The following is a 19,403-nucleotide window of genomic DNA, read 5'->3' as shown; positions in this document are numbered from 1 at the left end:
GTCTTGCAAATCTGCGGTCTGTCGGCCGAATTCTGTACTGACAGGCGAACAATCGTCCGTTCTGGTGTCCGCAGACAAAAATTTTCATGTTTGCAAGAAAGACTTTTGTCCGCGGATTGTGCGCAGACATCTGTCGGAGGCACCATACTAACACGCATACAATCGGCAGATCTTTCGTCCGCCGACGTTTGTATGCCGACGATCGGTACGTGTGTACGGGCCTTTAGACTGCGGTCGACTGTTGCTGTTCCGCACATGGTCTTCTCTTTTTGGACCTGCATGCGATTTCTGGGACTGATGGTGTTGTTTTTCAAGACGGTCCCTTTCGCTCAATCCCTCTGGGGATCCTCCAGGAGACGCTCCTTCTCGAAGGCGACTGGAATCCAAACTCTCTGGACTTGCGGATCCGGCTGGGCCGGGTGCCCGGGGAGTCTTGCTCTGGAATCCTTCCTCCCCGTCTACTGGACAATTGTCACCACGGATGCAAGCTTGTCCGGGTGGGGAGGAGTCCTCGGCAGGTTTTCTGCTTCGGGAGTATGGTCCCTGGAGGATCCAGGTTACCGCTTATTGTCCTAGGGCTGAGAGCATTCTAGCTTTGTCTAGTTCACTGGATCGGGCACCTGCAGCTGTCCGGTGCACTTTCAATGGACTACGCCGCGACCGTGGCTTGTGTCATTCACCATGGGTTCACCATAAGTGTCCTTGCTGCCTTGGAAGTGATGTTTCTTCGTTGGGCAGAGCGCCTTGTTGCGGCTCTATCCGCTGTTCCCTTTTCAGGGGGGAAACAACACAATTGGTAGGCGGTTTGCCTCAGTCAACTGGCCCTGGATGCAGGGCAATGGTCCCTTCATCCGGAGTCGTTCCAGCAGGTGTGCCTTCATTTTGGGCAATCCGGACGCGGGCCTGTTGGCATCGCATCTACAGTATAGTGCAGAGGTCGTGGCTCGCTCCCGGGACCCTCTGGCAGGTGCAATGGTGGCCTCATGGGTTCTGTCATGGGCAAGAACATTCGCTAGTTTCAACATGTTCAATGCTGAGATGTTTGGCGTGGTCACCTGTGCAAGGGTGACGCTGGCAAGGTCGTGCGAGAGTGCTCGCGGATGGTCCGAGGTCAGTGTCAGCTGCTGTCTGCCTTTCCTCCTCTCCTGTTGCTACCAAGAATCCTTCGCAGGATCGAGGCGGCAGGATTTCGTTCATTCTTGTGGCTGACGCTCCTTGGGTTTTCTTCTCTCCGGGGCCGATCTCCCATCCGGCTTTACGTTCGACGGCTTGCGGGTTTGGCTGTTGTAAGCCAGGTGTCAAAGGACGGGGGGTTGTCTGCTTCGGTGATTCCCACCCTGCGTAAAGCGTGGGAAGCGTGTGAGTCTTCTGGGGCTCCCCCTCAGTGGCCGGATCTTGGCTTCCTTTAACGGGGGGATTAATCAAAAGTTGGCCTTGAGTACTGTCAAGGGTCAGATTTCGGCTTTTAATCATTTTTATTCCACAGGCCGTTGGCCGCCCGTTCCCTGGTGAGTAACTTTTTCCAGGGGGTGCGACACTTGGTTCTTCCGGTGCGACCTCCGTCGCCAACTGGGGACCTTGGTTGGTGCAGTCGGTTCTTCCAGACCCTCCTTTGCGAGTATCGTGGGTATCCCCTGCTTACCTTATTGTAGAAGGTGTCCTTGGTTGCTGTCACTCTGCACACGGGGTGTCAGCACTGGCGACATTGTCCTGTCATTCTCCCTATCTGTTGGTTAATGGGGCCAGGTGGTACTTCGCCGGATCCGTCCTTCCCTCCGAAGGTGGTTTCTAGTGTTCACTTGCACGGGGCCATTGTGTTGCCATCTTGTGTCCTGACCCCCCTCATCCTACAGAATGTACGCTGCATACTCTGGATGGAGTTCGGCACTCGAGGGGTACTTGGCGACTACTGAGTCTTCCTGTAGTCAGTTTCGCTCTCTGTGCTCACGGATGGCCCAAGGAGACAGGGCTGCCTGTTGCGACTATTTCCAGGTGAGAATCGGACAGTCGTGGTGCAGGCTTCTTTATTTATGGGTCAGGTCCTACCTTTCTCTGTTTCGGCGCTTTCTACTTGGGCGCCTAGTGTTTCCTGGGCTTTTTGCCATACAGGCATCTGTGCTTCAGGTTGTAAGACATTTTATGAGGCAGATGTGCTAGCATCTGCAGATGCCTTTTTTCGGCCTCAAGTTTTTTTGCTGGCTGCTATTTGGAGGGCTTTTGGCCTTCCTTGAGAGTGTTTACTATTTGTTTTCAGGTGGGCCTCATCTTTTGTTCTGATGAGTCCTATGTTGCCTGGTTGGCTGTTTTTGGCCTTGGGGACTTGTTCTTTTCTGCTGTTCCCACCCCTTATTTTATGACACTGCTTTGGGACGTCCCTACTGATATGAATCAGAGAGAACTGCGTCCGTCAATGAACAAAAGAGAAAACTGATTTTTTGACTTACTGTAAAATCCTTTTCTCTAGTTCATTGACGGACGCAGTACCCGCCCCTCTATTTTGAGTTGGGTTGGTGTTACTTTCTGACACTGCTTTGATACAAAACTGACATCCTATGCAGGAAGAGAGAGGGTGTACCCTCCAGGATTGCCCATAGGCGTAGCCAGAATTTTTTTCTGCCTAGTGTCTTACTCCTGTAGGGGGCAGTATAACCCTACTGATATAAATCAGAGAGAACTGCGTCCGTCAATGAACTTAAGAGAAAAGGATTTTACGGTAAGTCAAAAATCCATTTTTTTTTTCTCACTATCACTAGTTAGTCAGGGATTCCTTTCCTGGAGGACTACAAGTGACTGCAGAGCTGGGCCTCGGACTGGGTAATATAGATCCTTATTATCCATTTATTAGATCCATTTATTTTGCAGCAGTTTGGATCGGCCGCCACTTTAGTGGTATGCAGATTCTAAGCTTTGTGTAAAACAGCAGCCATGTGAGAATTCTGCTCAGGCTCCCGGTCGGGCGCCATCTTGGATGTGGGCAACATGCCTAGTAAGGGCAAGCGGCCATTTTCCCTGTGACTTTTGTCATTGACTTTCAATAGGCACCTTTTTCTCTGGGCTCGAGGGCTGGCATCTAGCGATGTGAGGTCACTTCCTCCTCCATTTTTCTCATGTGTAAAATGTGCCGACAGGCTGGGGATTTTTGCTAATGCTTCGGTCATTTTTCAACCAACATGCAGATCATGGGGGGGGGTCAGCAGGAACCGCTGATTTAAAGGGCCGGCGTCCCTTTTGTCATTTAAGGCTAAAATGGACTGCTGTGATAAATCCCCTGCAGACCTGGTGGGGACTTCGGGTACACCTGAATCCTCTCCCCTGGCCCCCATATCTGCTGCTCTGGCGACTTTGGCGTCCCAGGTGAATCTGTTGATGTCTGCACGCGCCTTCCCAGTCCTCTGACGCTGAGCCCGAATTGGTTGCCATGGACGATGGTCCCCCTGAGGAGTCCCCTTCCTCCACGTTGAGAGAGAGGAGTAGGGGGAATCTTCCTCCTCAGTAACGCGGGAACGCTCATGGGCGTCATAACAAACTATCTTAACGATGAGCCAGCTCAGTCAAGTGAGCCATCTGTTTTGCTCGGGTTCCGCAAACCCCAGACAGTCGGGTCAGGCTTTTTTCCTGCCCGGTGGATTTTCACGAGATTGTGAATGGCCAGTGGCGGTGCATTTAGCGCATGTTGGTGGTGCCTGAGCGTTTTCCCACCCGCTCTCCGTTTTTTTTAGGCTGTAGACAAACGTTGGTCGGTGTCCCAAAGCAGTGGATCACACTGTCTAGGCTGAATAGGTCCTCCTTGCTGCCAGTAGAGGATTCCTGGTATTCAGGGATCCGGCTGATAGGCGTGTGGAATCGCTTGCCTGCCACATTTATCTAGTTGCGGGTTCCCTGTTGAAACCTGTGTTTTGCCTCAGTGATGGCCTCTCAGGTGCTCATGACATGGTGCAAGGGGCTTCACAGCAGGATCAGCTCATACACACTGCGATGTTCCTGGGCGACGCGGCCTTGGGCGTGGCTCCGTTGGTCGCCCGGTTGTCAGCGGTGGGGATTGCAATCCACAGCATTACCTGGTTAAAGCGCTGGTCGGTTGACCACACGTCCAAAAAGACGGTGTCTGAGGTCCCCTATGAAGGGGGTCGTCTTTTTGGGGTAACTCTAGATGAGTTGATTGAGGGGCTCACGGGAGGTAAGAGTACTCGTCTGCCCCAGGTCACCAAGGGAGAGCCCCCCCGCACGCGGAGGGGGTCCTCCTTCAAGACTCAACATAATTGCCTTTGGGAAGCAGGTGAAGGGTAAACCCTTCCGACTTCTTGGTGGCCACAAGGAGCCGTGGTCGGGTAAGCCAAACGCCGGTCAGTCTGGTTTGGCGGCCCAGTCCACCTCTCCCTAAAGGGAAGCCCTCCCTGTTGTCGGGGTGGGAGGACGTCTGCTTTCCTTTCAGGAACCCTGGTTGTCCAACATTCAGGACAGGTGGGTTCACAAACTGATTCGTTCAGGGTACTAGATCGTGTTTCGATCTCGCCCCGCAGACAGGTTCCTCCCGTCCATTCTCCAGCTGTCCCCTGATCGTCTGAGATCTCATGGGGGCTGTGCACGATTTGCTTGCACATGGAGTCATTGTACCCGTTCCTTTCTGGGAAAGGTTTTGTGGTTTTTACTCAAACCTTTTCATGGTGCCCAGAAAAGTGGGCATGGTGCGTCCGATTCTGGACTTGTAGTCCCTGAACCGCTTTGTGCGGGTAGTTCAGGATGGGATCCATCCGATTTAGTGATGGCCTCATTGAGGCCTGGGGACTTACTGGCATCCATCGCCTTGCAGGATGCGTATCTCCATATCCCTGTTTTCGAGGGTCATCCGAGATCTCTCCGCTTAGCAGTGGCTGGGGAACATCATCAGTTAGTGGCGTTGCTTTTCAGTTTCGCTTCGGCTCCCAGGGTTTTTCACCAAGGTATTAGCTCCGGTTCTAGCTTTACTGCGTTTACGGGGCATTGGGGTCTTCGGTACCTGGACAACCTCTTGTTAAGGTCGAACTCATGTGTACCCTTGGCGAAAGATCTGGCTGTTACGGTTTAGACACTCCAGGAGTTCGGGTGAACAGTCAATTTTCAGAAGTCGGCACGGACTCCCTCTACTCCTCTTCAGTACCTAGGGATGGTCCTGGACTCTGCTCAATCTCGGGTCTTCCTTCCGGAGGATAACCTCGGGACTCTGCGGGAGGAGATCAGAGCTCTCGAGCACGACTATCTCTCCTCTTCGCGGTCCTGCATGCGTGTTCTGGGCCTGATGGTCTCGGCCTTAGAAGCAGTTCCGTTTGCTCAATTTCACACCAGGTCTCTGCAAGCGGAGATCCTGGACAGGTGGGACAGGACACCTCAGTCCTTGGAAAGGAGTATTTCCTTGAGTCATCCGGTGCGGTCGGATCTCCTGTGGTGGTTCCGGCCGCAGTCCTTGACACAGGGTCAGTCCTTCCGACCTCTATTATGGACGATTGTCACCTCTGATGCTAGCCAGTCGGGCTGGGGAGGAGTTCTGGGCACGCTTTGCGCCCAGGGGACGTGGTGCGGGGGAGACTTCGCTACCGATCAACTTCTTGGAGCTCCGAGAGATCAAGCTTTGTCTGTGCCGGGGGTCACCTCAGCTTCAGGGGTGTCCGGTGCGGTACAAACAATACCACAGTTGTGGCTTATATCAATCACCAAGGGGGCACGAGGAGTGCCCGGGCGGCCAAGGAAGTGGCCGAGATTCTGTCCTGGGCCGGATCGCAGGTACCTACGTTCTCGGCCATTCTCATTCCGGGTGTGGAACTCTGGCAGGCGGACTATCTACGTCGCCAGACTTTGGACCGAGGGGAATGGTCCCTGCATCCGGAGGTGTTTCACCTCCTGTGCGCCTGGTAGGGGACCCCGCGCGTGGGTTTGTTCGCGTCCCATCTCCACAAAGTGATGGTAAGATTCGTGGCCAGGGCTCGCGATCCTCTGGCAGACGCCGTGGACGCGTTGGTGGTGCCTTGACACCGCTATCGCCTACTGTATGCCTTTCCTCTGATTCAACTGTTATCCAGGTTCCTCCACAGGTTGGCGTCGGAACGGATGTCAGTCATTCTGGTGGCCCCGGACGGGCTTTCGATGGTCCTGGTACGCGGACGTCGTTCAGATGGTCGTCGAACCTCGCTGGCTGCTTCCGCTGCGAGACGATCTTCTGTCTCAAGGACCGATCTTCCATTCTGCTTTACAGTTTCTGGCTTTGTCGGCTTGGCTGTTGAAAGCCAGGTCCTGAGGGATAGAGGTCGTCTTCAGGCGGTCATCCTTACCCTGTAAAAGGCTCGCAAAGCCACTTCAAGGACGTTTTTTTCACTGCACCTGGAAAGCGTATATCGCTTGGTGCGAAGTGCATGGTTTTCACCCTCGTTCCTTCTAGGTTGCGAAGGTCTTAGCCTTCCTGCAGAAGGGCGTGGTTCAGCATCTGGTGCTGCCTAAGGTCAAGGGTCAGTTGTCGGCCTTGGCCGTCTTGTTTCAATGACCTTTGGCGTCGCTTTCTTTGGTCCGCACCTTCATTCAAGAGGTGCGCCATTTGGCTCACCCTGAGGGGAGCTCTCTTGCTTCCATGGGACCTGAATTTGGTTTTTGTCAGTGTTACCATAAACCTCTCTTCGAGAACATCAGGGAGATTCTCGGTCTATGTTGTCACGGAAAGTTGCTTTTCTGGTGGCCATCACATTGGCTCACAGAGTGTCTGAATTGGCGGCCTTGTCCTGCCGTTCTCCTTATCTGGTACTTAATAGAGATAAGGTGGTTCTGCGACCGAGTCAATCTTTTCTTCCCTAGGTGGTTTCTTCATTCCACCTTAATGAGGATATTGTGTTGCCTTTGCTGTGTACACAACCTGAGCATCCTAAGGCGTTTGCCTTGCATTCTCTGGATGTGGTCCGGGCGGTCAAGGTCTACCTGTCCGCCACGGAGTCGATTCAGCAGTCTGATTCTCTATTTGTTCTTCCTGAGGGACCTCTGAAGGGATCCGGCCGCCTCTGCGGCAACCACTTCTAAATGGATCAGACAGACGATTGTTCAATCCTATTCCATCACGGGTCAGGTTCCTCCTTTCCAGGTAAAGGCTCTTTCTACTCGAGCCATTAGTGCTTCTTGGGCTTTTCCCCATCAGGCGTCTGTGGCTCGTGTGTGCAAGGCAGCAACCTGGTCGTCCGTGCACACTTTCAGTAAGTTTTACACACTTGACGTTTTGGCATCTTCAGATGCTTTCTTTGGCCGCAAAGTTTTGAGTGCGGCAGTTGTTTAAGGGGACATTATTTTTCTGTCCCTCCTTATGGGGTGTTTGTTCTGGTTTTGTTCCAGTTTTTTCCATGTGGGCTCAGGTTGTTACTAGCCCGGTTATTTGCGTTCCCTACTAAATTGGTTGCATTGCTTTCCCACCCCTCATACCTGCACTGCTTTGGGACTTCCCATTAGTGAAGGCTAATACCATCGGGCGGCAACTGTCAGAGGACGTAAGAGAAAATAGAATTTTTTAAGAACCTACTGTAAAATTATTTTCCCTGAGTCCACTGACAGTCGCCGACAGTTGCCTTCCGGTACTGCTGGCTACAAACTGAAGTAATATCAGATTGGGTTCTGGTAATGGCTGAGGGATGGGCCCCCTCGTGGCGTGCTGAGGTAGAAAAGTTTTTTTTTGTATTAACCTGATCAATTATCTGCCTAGCCTGCTCCTGCAGAGTGCGCCATTACCCGTTAGTGAAGGCTAATACCATCGGGCGGCGACTATCAGAGGACTCAGAGAAAATAATTTTACGGTAACTTCTTACAAAAATTCTATTTTTCCTACATCCATCACCACATAGAAAGGGACAACGTTGTCACCCACACCTAAACTAAACCTTCCCTCAAGATGTCCGAATCGGGCCACAGACACGGTACAGTGGGTCTGAAATGTTTTTCAGACACACCCTTGTATGGTGCCTCCCAGGTGCACACAAGTGTAGGCCCAATTGGAGCAATGTTCATGTAAGTCAGATGTGTCTGACCAAGGCTTGGTCTAAAATTGTGAGAATTGCTGCAAAAATGGCAAGCTTTATGTCACTGGTATTAGCTGTATCAATTGGAGTCCAACAATGGAGTGTATCCTCCATCCATGAAATCAGCATAGAATGCCCGATTGTATAATTAGAATATACGTTTGCATAGAATGCATTCTATGCATATCTTAATGCATAGAATGCATTAGGATAAAAAAAAAAAATCCTGCCTTTACAACTTCTTTAACTGCCTTTTTGTTTTACCCACATGTTTTTTTATTACAAGGACATGTAATCCTATACAGAACACATGTACTTGAACAGTTTATCAGGCTGTTTGTTTTATAGGTTCTTTTATTCTCAGAGTCAGAGAAGGTGTCAGTCTGTTCAACATGAGAGCGTACTTGAAATCTCCTGAAGGGAAACAACCATAGTACCTGGAAAGGAGGACAACCAGTCATGATCTTTTAATAAACTCAGAATGAATTAAGAAATCCCCAAGATGGGGAGCTCTCCTTGCCACTATTTATGGACCTGTCCCTACAATTTGTGTAATCCTAGGGCTTTTAATAAGGACGCACCAATGCTTACCTAAAATTCTTTGTCTCCTCCCACTGTAAGCCATATTTAGTAATAGGTCTAACAGTCTGAACTTCAGATCTTATATCCTCATTATTCTGGATTTTATCATCACCATCCTGGGCGAGAAGCAAGGCCTCCCTTTCAGTCTCATTCACTCTTCTTGTCGTCCGACGTATTTGGGAATGCGAATATCCTCGTTTTTTTATTTATTTACTATAGAGTTCCCTTCCCTCCTAAAGTCAGTGATGTCCGAGCAGTTACGTCCGCATCCCAAAAATTGCTCAATGGGTATCCTGTTTTTTAGAAGGTGTGGGTGAAAGCTATCAGCTCTAAGCAGCGTATTTGCTGTTGTAGGTTTACGTTAGGTGTTAGTAGAGCGAATTCCCTCCTTTTTGCTGATTTTAAGGTCCAAGAAAGTGATTTGATGTAAATCGAATGTATACATCAATTTGATGTTCAGGTCATTGTCGTTAAGATGATGTATGAATTTCTCCATTTCAGGAATGCCGCCCTTTCCACACCATTAGGGCATTTTTTAATGTACCTTAGCCAGAGGGAAACCTGCCCAAGAAACATTGATGTGTTGTATACAATTGTTCCTCCCAGTAACCAATGTGGAGGCATGCACAGGAGGGTGCCCCCATTGAGGTCCCTTTGCTTTGCTGCTAATATCCGGCACTGAAGTGAAAGAAATTATTTGATGCGGCAAATTCCACGAGTTCAAGTATGAACTAATTTTGAGAACCCATTATCAAATGGCTTTCTTCAAAGACATTTTGGACGGCACAAAGTCCAGACTTGTGTGGGTGATAAAGTTTTTTCCTTTTTTTGTGGTGATGGATGTAGGAAAATGAAATTTTAGCATTTATTGAAAAATATGAAACCATTCACAAATTCTATTTCTCTATTGTCCGTCGACAGACGCAGCCTCATCTCCATGAGCTGAGTGGGTTTATGCTCCTCCCATCAGCAGTAGTCTAGGCAGGAAAATTTTAATATACACACCCAGGGGGCTGTCCCTCTAGGCATAAACCTCCACTGCACAATCCAGCACATCAGTTTGTTTTCTGCCTAGAGAAGGAGTAGGCCTAGGTTTCCTGCTGGGACTCCGGTCTCAGTTTTTTTTTTTTTTATTCTTTTCAGAATATTTTCTTTTATTTCTCTTTACTCACTTGCTAGCTAGTGTTCAGAGAAGAATTTTCCTGGCAATCTACAGGCAACGATGCCGGCTGGGGCTTCGCACTGGATAATCTAGATCCTTATGGTCCCCTCAGTCTGGCCTTTGAGCATAAGCAGGTTATAGTTCCAACCTAGGCCTAGCCATGACGGTGCCCCCTAGTCCGGAGGGGGACGAGCCTGGGAGCGGATGCCTCGCCGGGATGCATCGGCCTACAACGCCCTGAGTCGCAGTGTACCAGTTGGCTGGCAGCACCCCCACTTCCGGTGGGAGGCAGTCTGCCCGTAGTGGAGCCCACCCGGTCCATGGTATGGTGAGTAAATGTGCCCCCCTTGCCCCTGCTGGCCTTGGGGGGGGGGGGGAAATGTGGGCCCTCCCCTGGGAATAATGGGATTTGTGCCTCCCAAGAGATCCCCCTGGTCTGCCCAGTACCTGGTCTGTGTGTCCTTCCCTCTCTCTGTCCCTGCGGGGGCTGTATGTCTGGTGTGCTCTGGCACTATGGGGGGGGGGGGGTGACGTGGTACCTTGGGCTTGCTGGTCCCTGTTGTGGTTCCTGAGGCCTTCATGTGTCGATCCCTAGCCGCATCTTAGTTGTGGGCAATGACATTTTTTCCCCATAAACTTTTATGGGGCAGCCATTTTCCCTGCAGCTTCCTATTGTTTTCTATGGGCGTCCATTTTTGTGTAGCCCTGGTGCTATACTCCACAGTGTTTCCCTATCAGGCGACATCACTTCATGCTTTTCTCTATACTGTGGTAGATTTAGGAGTGTGTCTGAGGTGGTAATGTATTGGGAGTCTCTGCGGGCATATCCTTAAACTTTCTGCTATCAGTTTGGATTAAAGGGGTTCCCTGCAGACCGCTGCGATCGGTGGTAGATACCGCAATCTGCGCTCTTAAAAGCAACAGTACTCGTTTTTTGCGATTTGCACTATGGAGTCCCAAACTGGAAAATTACCCTCAGACCCACTCTGTGCGACTTCCAGGCAGTCCAGATCGCAGTCGCTGGCCTCAATTTCAGCTGCCCTGGAAAGCCTGGCGACAAACGTTGATATAGTCATGAAAAAGGTTGATAGCCGAAAACGGCAACTGCCTTCTTCTATGGAGGTGTCCTCCGATTCAGAGGCTGATGGGGTTGCCTCGGACACCCCCCTACCTGAGGGGTCGCTGTCCTCACAGTCAGATGTTGAAGAGGACCTGTCTTCAGCTGCAGCGCGGGAATGCGCCATAGTGGAAGCCCTGATTATTTCAGTGCGGGATACTTTAAAATTGGCTGATGAGCCCACGCCGGCAGGGACGCGGTTGGCTTTTGGCTCCCAAAAGTCTCAGAAATCTGGCAAGGTTTTCCCTTGTCCCGACACCTTTCACGGTTTTGTGAATGACCAATGGCGGCATGTTAAGCACGTGTTAGTGGTGCCTAAACACTTTAAATGCCAGTATCCTTTTGCTGAAAAGGTCTCCAACCGTTGGACAGTGCCACCTAAAGTAGACCATCCTGTTTCCAGATTGAACAAATCTACCCTTGTGCCTGTGGAGGATTCCTCAGTTTTTACAGATCCAGTGGACAGGCGGGTGGAATCTCTTTCCCGCCATCTTCATGTGCTGCTGGGTTCCATTTAGAAGCCGGTTTTTGTGTCTGTTGGTTTTAGACGGTGACGGAATGGATTAGGGGGTTGCAGGAGCCTTTGGACCCTGAGACTGTTCCTCCGGAACTGTTGGACCAGTTGATTCAGGCTCTGGTGTTCCTGTGTGATGCGGCTCCCCTGGTGGCCAGGGTCTCTGCCTTTTATCTCGCCTGTTATATGCCTTCCCTCCTGCTCGTTCTCCTGCCGAGGTTTCTTTGCCGGGTGGCGATGGAAGGCATTCTGGTAGCTCCAGACTGGCCTCGGCAGTCTTGGTATACAGAACTGGCAAAAATGGTAGTGGATCCTCCATGGTGTCTTCCTCTGTGAGAAGATCTTCAATCTCAAGGACCGAGCTTCCGTCCTGCCTTACGGTCGCTGGCTTCAACAGCTTGGCTGTTGAAAGCAAGGTGTTGAGGGATAGAGGTCTCTCTTATTCTGTGATTCCTACCCTTTTGAAGGCCAGGAAATCGACTTCTAGGAAGATCTGTCATCGTACGTGAAAATCATACATTTCATGGTGTGAATTGCTGCAGTTGCACCCTCGCTCTTTTTTGATAGCTAAGGTTCTAGCCTTTTTGCAAAAAGGGGTTGAGCAGCGCTTGCAGTTGGATACTATCAAGGGCCCTGTGTCGGCCTTGGCTATTTACTTCCAACGTCCGTTGGCTACTCATATTTTGATTCACACGTTCATTCAGGGGGTGCGTCATCTGGCCCCTCCGAGGAGATCCCCATTGCCTCCTTGGGATCCTAATCTGGTTTTGTCTGTTCTTCAAAAGCCTCCTTTTGAGAATATTAGGGAGATTTCTCTGCTTTCTTTGTCGCAGATGGTTGCCTTCCTAGTGGCTATCACTAATGCCCGCAGAGTCTGAGTTGGCGGTCTTGTCCTGGCCTTATTTGGTAAAGATTTATTCGGAGTCTGTGTTTTAACCTGGGATCTTGCCAACATCCCTAATGAATATATTGAAAAACAAGAACCCCTGAGGAGTGGGACTTTGAACGGCAAGAACCAGGACTTGAGTATGAAGTATATAAGTTTATTACAAAATTCACATAGAATATAAAAAGCAAATTGACAAGGACATGAAAAACATGTATCATAAAAACATGGTCATAAATACGTCTCGGGACAGAGAGAGTCTGAGATGTCTGGACCGGACTAGACGCATTTCGGTCAGATTGCCTTTCTCGATAGTCCAGGAAACACCAGAGCTCAGACTGGAAGCATGAAAGGTAACAGTCAGTATAGTAGACATGGTAAACATGATATTTGATTTTCAATATATTTTACAATAGAATAGTTAGTACATGTTATATATAGCAGATTTACACAGTGTCTGTTGTATTTAGATGTAGAGAAGAGCAAAAATACCTCTCTAGCTACATACCAGATATGCAGAACCTCTGTAGATTCCAGGACGGAAGACCATGTAAGTGGATCTTAACGGGTTATGAAAAAACCTTCAGGTATCTTTCACCGCAAGTGATAGGTGCCGAATTGGCTGGGTCTATATAAATAGACCTAGAATGGTATATATGTAAGGGCTTCAAAAGGGAAGTTACTTGGTTATAAACCAGGTTAAAGTAGGGATAAATATTAACTTCACAAGTGACAGTAAATGGGCCCCCCAATCAAAATTCCCACGAGGATCTCCAAATAGGGGTCCACAACACAGGTCATCTGGGGTAAATGGATAAAGAGAGAAAAAAGGGGAAAGAAGAAATAACAAAATGTAAAAAATGTACCCATGGTGGGATATATGATGAGAGATGAAAAGGGTGTATATAATATGATTATAATGATGGTGATAACTACCTGTTGAGTTGGAGTTAAGTAGAGATATCTCCAGATAAATATAGTGCTGGGCGTATCCAGCACTTTGTCCCTATAGACACAAAACATGTCGAGGGTAAAGAAGGTTAGTTTGTATTGAAACACCAAGAAGCAAGTAGTTTTGGTAGTAGAAGAAAGAAAGGGGAGTGGAGGAAAGAACGCCGTTCCCCGGCATAGATCCTGTGATAAATAAGAGCCATGCGTACCCAGGAAGAGAGAAGAAAATATAGTGGTAAGGAGGAATATTGGTGCAGGTACAAAGATGGTAATGGAAGGACACCCAGTGAGAAAGATAGTCGTACAGTTATACACCCAATCAGCCCCAAATAATGGGAGCAGGTGATGGAGAGTATACATAACGAGTATGGATGTATAGGAATAAATTAGGGTGTCCAATGGAATGAAGAAACCTACCTTTGCAGCCCTGTTCAGATGGATAATGGCGGTGCGCTCTGAATAGAGCGCCACACGCCATTAAGTACGCCGGCGCATGCGCCGGGGCCTGCGTCGCAGCTCCTCCCAGTGCCTGTGTGGACCAATAGAGGTCCTCCGTGTCCGGAACGCAGAAGCGCCGCCCACAGTACGTTGGCCGCGGCGTGCGTTCCGGGCACGCCGGCGCACAACATCCGGACCCATTCCCCCGCCCAACGGCGGGATCAGGTGACCGGTAGTGGGGCGGATACCGCCCCTTTGTGCGCCAGGGGGGAAGTGAGGTTGGGTGAGCGTCACTATGTGAGTAATGAAGGGCTACACCTAGGGGGCGGGGCGATGGGGGGACATCGAAACAAAACAAACTCTGTGTTTACATGGGAAAACAAACTCTGTATATAAAAGGCAATTTGTACACAGTACATGATAGATCATTGTATTGGAAAGAAAGCAAAAAGACACAAGTCAAGGCAAAATTGGGCATATAAACAATGACACATAGATGATATGGCAAACGATGTGCATAATAAGAAAAGGAGATGCTATTTATGAAGGAGAATGGAAATAAAAATAAAATAAATCTAAACAGACGTCGAATATGCACATATAAACCAAATTTTAGATCTTAAAGCTCAGGCAGAATGAGACCACATAGGATTGTCAGGGGACCGGCTAATTGTATTATCTGCCACAAATTGTCTCTCAAATGATGAGTATCATCAAATATTTGTGGAGACTAAACTGCTGGGACAAGTACTTCATGGGAATGAGAAAGAAAGAGTATTGTATCTCACATACTGTGAGTTGAACAAGATATTGGGAATTACCATTGGGAGTATTGAAATAGGGTAGTTAGTTCAATGGATATCCTATGGAAAATTTGGAAGTGTATATCTGGGTGACTTTAAAGTGAGGCAAGTACTCCATTTAGGTATGCTGCCCCATTCTGTCGCTGAACTTAATGCTGGAGAACTTCGTCATGGTTCCCAGCCACCTGATGAAAAGCCCTCAAGGAAGGGCTTGAAGCTAATGCTGTCATTGAGTCCTGGTGGGATAGTAGCCCTAAGGTTATGAATCCATCTGGATTCCCTTTGTAAGAGGGTTTTATCCCAATCACCTCCTCTGCTGCTGGGGTGCACCCTGTCAAGGTTGACAAAAGAGAAACGTGGAAAGAGAGCACTATGTGTATTCAAGACCTGTCTCCCTAGGGGGAGATCAGGATTGCATTGACGCATACATATGACATGTCGTTGAGCTCGTTTATGAAATTCATTTTTTGTCTTCCCGACGTAGAAGCACCCACAGCAGCAGAGGAGGAGATAAACCACTCCTATCGTTTGGCAATTGGAGAAATGTAGGGGTCTGTAGGGTGACCCATTTGGAAGGAGTATGTTGGGGTCAGTGCAGATGTATTGACATATATTGCACCCCCCACATTTAAACGTCCCTAAACGTTTGCAAGGATCTTGGCGAAATTCGTCGGTATATTCACTTTTTACTAACTTATCCTTGAGTGATCTAGCCTTGCGATAAGTTATCGCAGGTTTGTCAGTAACGAAAGGGTTAAGATGTGGGTCGCATGTGAGTAAGTGCCAGTATTTGTTTAAAATATTATAGACTCTATCATGTTTCGTATACGGTGTTATAATGCGTGCCTGATGCTGAATCTGATTACTGTTGCGTATGGTTTTAGTTGATTTTTTGAAAATTAGATCTTGTCTTTGTTGGGATCTAGCCCTGCGGTATGCCTTTTTAAGGCAAGTTTGTGTATAGCCCCTAATGGTCAGTCTTGTTCTAAGTTTATCAGCTTCCAATTTGAAAGTAGAGTCCTCAGAACAGTTGCGCCTAAGGCGCAAGTATTGCCCATAAGGAATGGACCTTATTAATGGAGCTGGATGTGCACTTGTGGCGTAAAGTACCGTGTTGGCAACTGTGGGTTTTCTGAATAGGGTAGTAGTGATATTTCCTTGTTGATTTTTGTTAATTGTAATGTCAAGGAAATCAATAGAATCGCTATTATAGTTTAGAGTAAAGGTAAGATTAAAACTATTCTTGTTCATAGAGTGAACACAGTCCAGAAGTAATTTCTTACTTCCTGTCCAGAAGATGAGGACATCGTCGATGTACCTATGCCAAGCCAATATGTGCTGGGTATACTCCGAATATTGTTCCTCCAAAAGGAAAGAGCGTTCCCACTCCCCCAGGTACAGGTTGGCGTACGATGGGGCACAACATGTCCCCATCGCAACGCCCTGTACCTGGAGGAAATGGGAACCATCAAATGAGAATACATTGCGGGTGAGAATGTATTCAAGTGATTGTAAAATGAACTTCTGTGTAGCTGGGGGATCCAAATTGGATTGTGTAAGGGCATGTGCGATCGTGCGGATGCCCTGCTGGTGGGGAATGGAGCTGTAGAGTGCTTCTACATCGATGGCCACCAGCAGGGCATCCGCAGGAATCGACATGCCCTCCAGAAGCTGTAAGAGGTGTATAGTGTCTTTTACAAAGGAAGGAAGGATTTGTACAAATGGGTACAATGAATGGAGACATTGTGTTACCTTTATGTCCTAAGCCTAAACATCCCAAAGAAGTTGCCTTGCACTCTCTGGGTGTGGTTCGGTCTATAAGGGTTTATCTGACAGTTACGGAGTCCTTCAGGAAGTCTGATTCTGTCCTTCCGGACGGTCCTCGCAAAGGTTTGGCTGCGTCTGCTGCGACCATTTCGAGATGGATCAGGCAGACGGTTGTTCAGGCTTATTGGATCAAGGGTCAGGTTCCTCCTTTCCCTGTGAAGGCACATTCTACTAGAGCGCTGAGTGCCACTTGGGCTTTTCGCCATCAGGCCTCTGTTGTACAAGTTTGTAATGCAGTGACATGGTCGCCTGTGCAGACCTTTTACCAAATTTTACAAGGTGGATTTGTTGGCATCATTGGATGCCTCCTTTTGGCCGCAAGGTTTTGCAGGCTGCTGTTTCATAAGAGACTGTTTGTTTGTACTTCTCTTCGGGGTCTTTTTTCTGGGTGTGCTACTGTTTGGTTGAGCTCCACGTTGCCCGGTTAGCTAAGTTTAGCCTTTTGGAGTTGACCTTACTATCTGGTTTGTGTTTTTCCCACCCCTCATACCTGCACTGCTTTGGGATATCCCACTGAGCTCATGGAGATGAGGCTGCATCTGTCAATGGACGATAGAGAAAATACGATTTTACCGTAAAATCTTTTTCTCTGATGTCCGTCGACGGATGCAGCACACGCTGCGGTTGGTTCTTTTGTCTTCACTGCTTGTAAACTAAACTGATGTGCTGGATTGTGCAGTGGGGGTTTATGCCTAGAGGGACTGCCCCCTGGGCATGTCTATTCAAATTTTTCTGCCTAGACTACTACTGATGGGAGGAGCATTAACCCACTCAGCTCATGGAGATACTGCGTCTGTCGACAGACATCAGAGAAAAAGATTTTACGGTAAGATCTTACAAAAATCGTATTTTTTGTACTATTACCCCATTGATTCCAATGCATCCCTATAGAAAACTGCTGTTCCAGTGTTCAGATTCTTTATTTTTACACCAACCTTTTTTTTTTGGTTACAGGAAACCACACACATTGTGTGGAGGTGTGTTTATAGGGTCATATTTACACTTCCTTTTTGAGTTTTATATATATGTGTGTGTTATTTGAAGCAAGTGTAAATGAGCCCTTAAGGTATAAAGCACAGTTATTTTTCTTCAGTATAGCTAATTCCGCCTTCATCTTGAATTTGACTAATGACTTAAAATACGGTATAAAGCCTGTTTTTCTAATGTAATGAAATTGGTTGTTGCAGGTCACGGAGTTCGACACACCATCTGCCTTGCTGTCTAATGAGAACACTCGATTCTTCTCATTGTTTGCTGCAGCCGAGAATAAGATTACCATTAAGGGTTAAAGGGCTAAATTACTAGCGTCTCAGTTGCCTCACCTAGTGGGGCTGTACGCTGCTTCTCATTCCCTGCCTGTGGCAGGCACACTCCTCCTCCTTTTTTTTTTCCATGTCTGACAAGAATATTTTTGCTTTTTTTCTTTCTGTTCTAGTTTTTATTTTTTAGCACAAATCAATTTCAGGATTTAGGTTTTTTAACTGTTTGGAAGATATTCATGTTCTATTATATTTATTCCCATTACAAAAGGTTACAAAATGTGTTTTCGTTAAGAAATGCACTGAAAAGAATAAAAATGGTTCAGGCAACCATAGTTCTGTATGTAGCCGGCTTAGAATGGAGCTTTCTACATGCATCTGTATATAGCCTATATTTACTGTGAAGATGTAAGCTGGTTTATTTTATATTAAAATGAGCACTGGGTTAACTAAACTGAAGTGTGCTTGTTCATTATTTCATTATTCTGGTCAAATTTGTCTGTTTTACATCCATTATACTCTTGATTAAAAAAAAAAAAATGATCAATGTGAGTTATGAATAAGATTTCCTTTACATAAATGTTAGTCAATATCAATGGTCAAAATAACTGTTAAGTTGTCAGTTATCCCTCTTGGTCTTTTTGTTTAATCCGTAACCTTTTCATCCTTTCCCTCTGTTTTAACAATTGGAGCACATTGATTTTTTTATTTTTTTAATATTCTTTACTGAAACATTCCTGGGAAAATCCACCATTATGAGTAAGTGGGTAAAAATTACTAAAGGTTAAGCTATTTTGCCAAATGGTGCTGGAGGAAGGTGTTCCCTGAAAAAACCATACCCGTGAGAAAACCATACCCTCGTCACTTCCGGTGCTGCTACGGAGGGTATGGATTTCTCACGGTACTTACATTTGCCGCCGTTACATTAAAACAGCTCCTCTGCAACATCAGTAATCTCCGCTCCTTCCCCTGTCACTTCCCTCATCTCGCCTAATAAATATAAAAGAGGATCACGGAGCCGACATCGCAGTCACTTACATCTCATACACCCGCCGCCGCTTTTATATTTATTAGGGGAGATCAGGGAAGTCACAGCGGTAGGAGAGGAGATGTTTAATGTTGCAGCCGAAGTGTTTTAATTATACCGCCGCAAGTATGACATTTCACACAGTGCCGTGAGTTTTTCCTACCCTCTGAGCATGCGCACTTGTGATCATCTTTGCTGTTCAGTTACGTCTCCGGGGCTCTGAGCATGCGCACTGCTGCGCTGCTCAGCTGTTTCACACAGGAAGTAACGAGGGTATGGTTTCTTCACGGGGTATGGTTTTTTAACGTTACAGAAGGCATTATTTTACATAGAAGATGCTCTAATAATTCTATATCAACAGTTGGTTGAGGAGCTTTGGCCGGCGGTCAAAACGTTCCTATCCTGAACGTGATTTTTCTGCGTTCAGGAGAGGGGGGTTGAAGCTCCCATAACCACAGCAGCTTCTAAACTCTGCTAAAAGGCTATGTGTACATGAACACATAGGCTTTTATGGAGTTGAGTTTAGAAACTTTGGCAAAAATAATGCCAAAAGCTCATAAACTCAAGTTTAAATTAAACAAAAAATAGCAACATAGTGCAATGAGTCTGTAAGAGCCAAGTAAATACCCAGCAAAATTAGTTAATCTTAAATGATCAAAATTGTGCTTAACCAAGTCTTAAAACGTTCCCCAAGGAAGGGGTTAACTCTGTGTGGTGTATGATGTGCCGTGCTGCTCCGTCCACTAGCGGTATAACTGCAAAAACATAAAAAGAAAAGACAGAAAAGATGTACACTCCTAGTGCAACACTGTTTAGACC

The 19,403-nt window shown here is 47.5% G+C and overlaps 1 protein-coding gene across 1 annotated transcript in view; it reads left to right on the top strand.

Moving 5' to 3' along the window:
* The window catches only part of ABCC5 (ATP binding cassette subfamily C member 5), a 273,035-nt gene extending 255,030 nt beyond the window's left edge, over positions 1–18,005 (top strand). Inside the window, exon 30 of the mRNA XM_082249426.1 lies at positions 17,486–18,005. Within this exon, the coding sequence (XP_082105552.1) occupies positions 17,486–17,587 (102 nt within the window). The 3' untranslated portion in view covers positions 17,588–18,005. The remainder of the gene's footprint in view (positions 1–17,485) is intronic.
* Positions 18,006–19,403: the final 1,398 nt, after the last annotated feature.

Source organism: Pelophylax lessonae, assembly GCF_965119305.1.
Source record: "Pelophylax lessonae genome assembly, chromosome: 3".
Lineage (NCBI taxonomy): Eukaryota > Metazoa > Chordata > Amphibia > Anura > Ranidae > Pelophylax > Pelophylax lessonae.
This window is presented reverse-complemented; position numbering and strand designations above follow the sequence as displayed.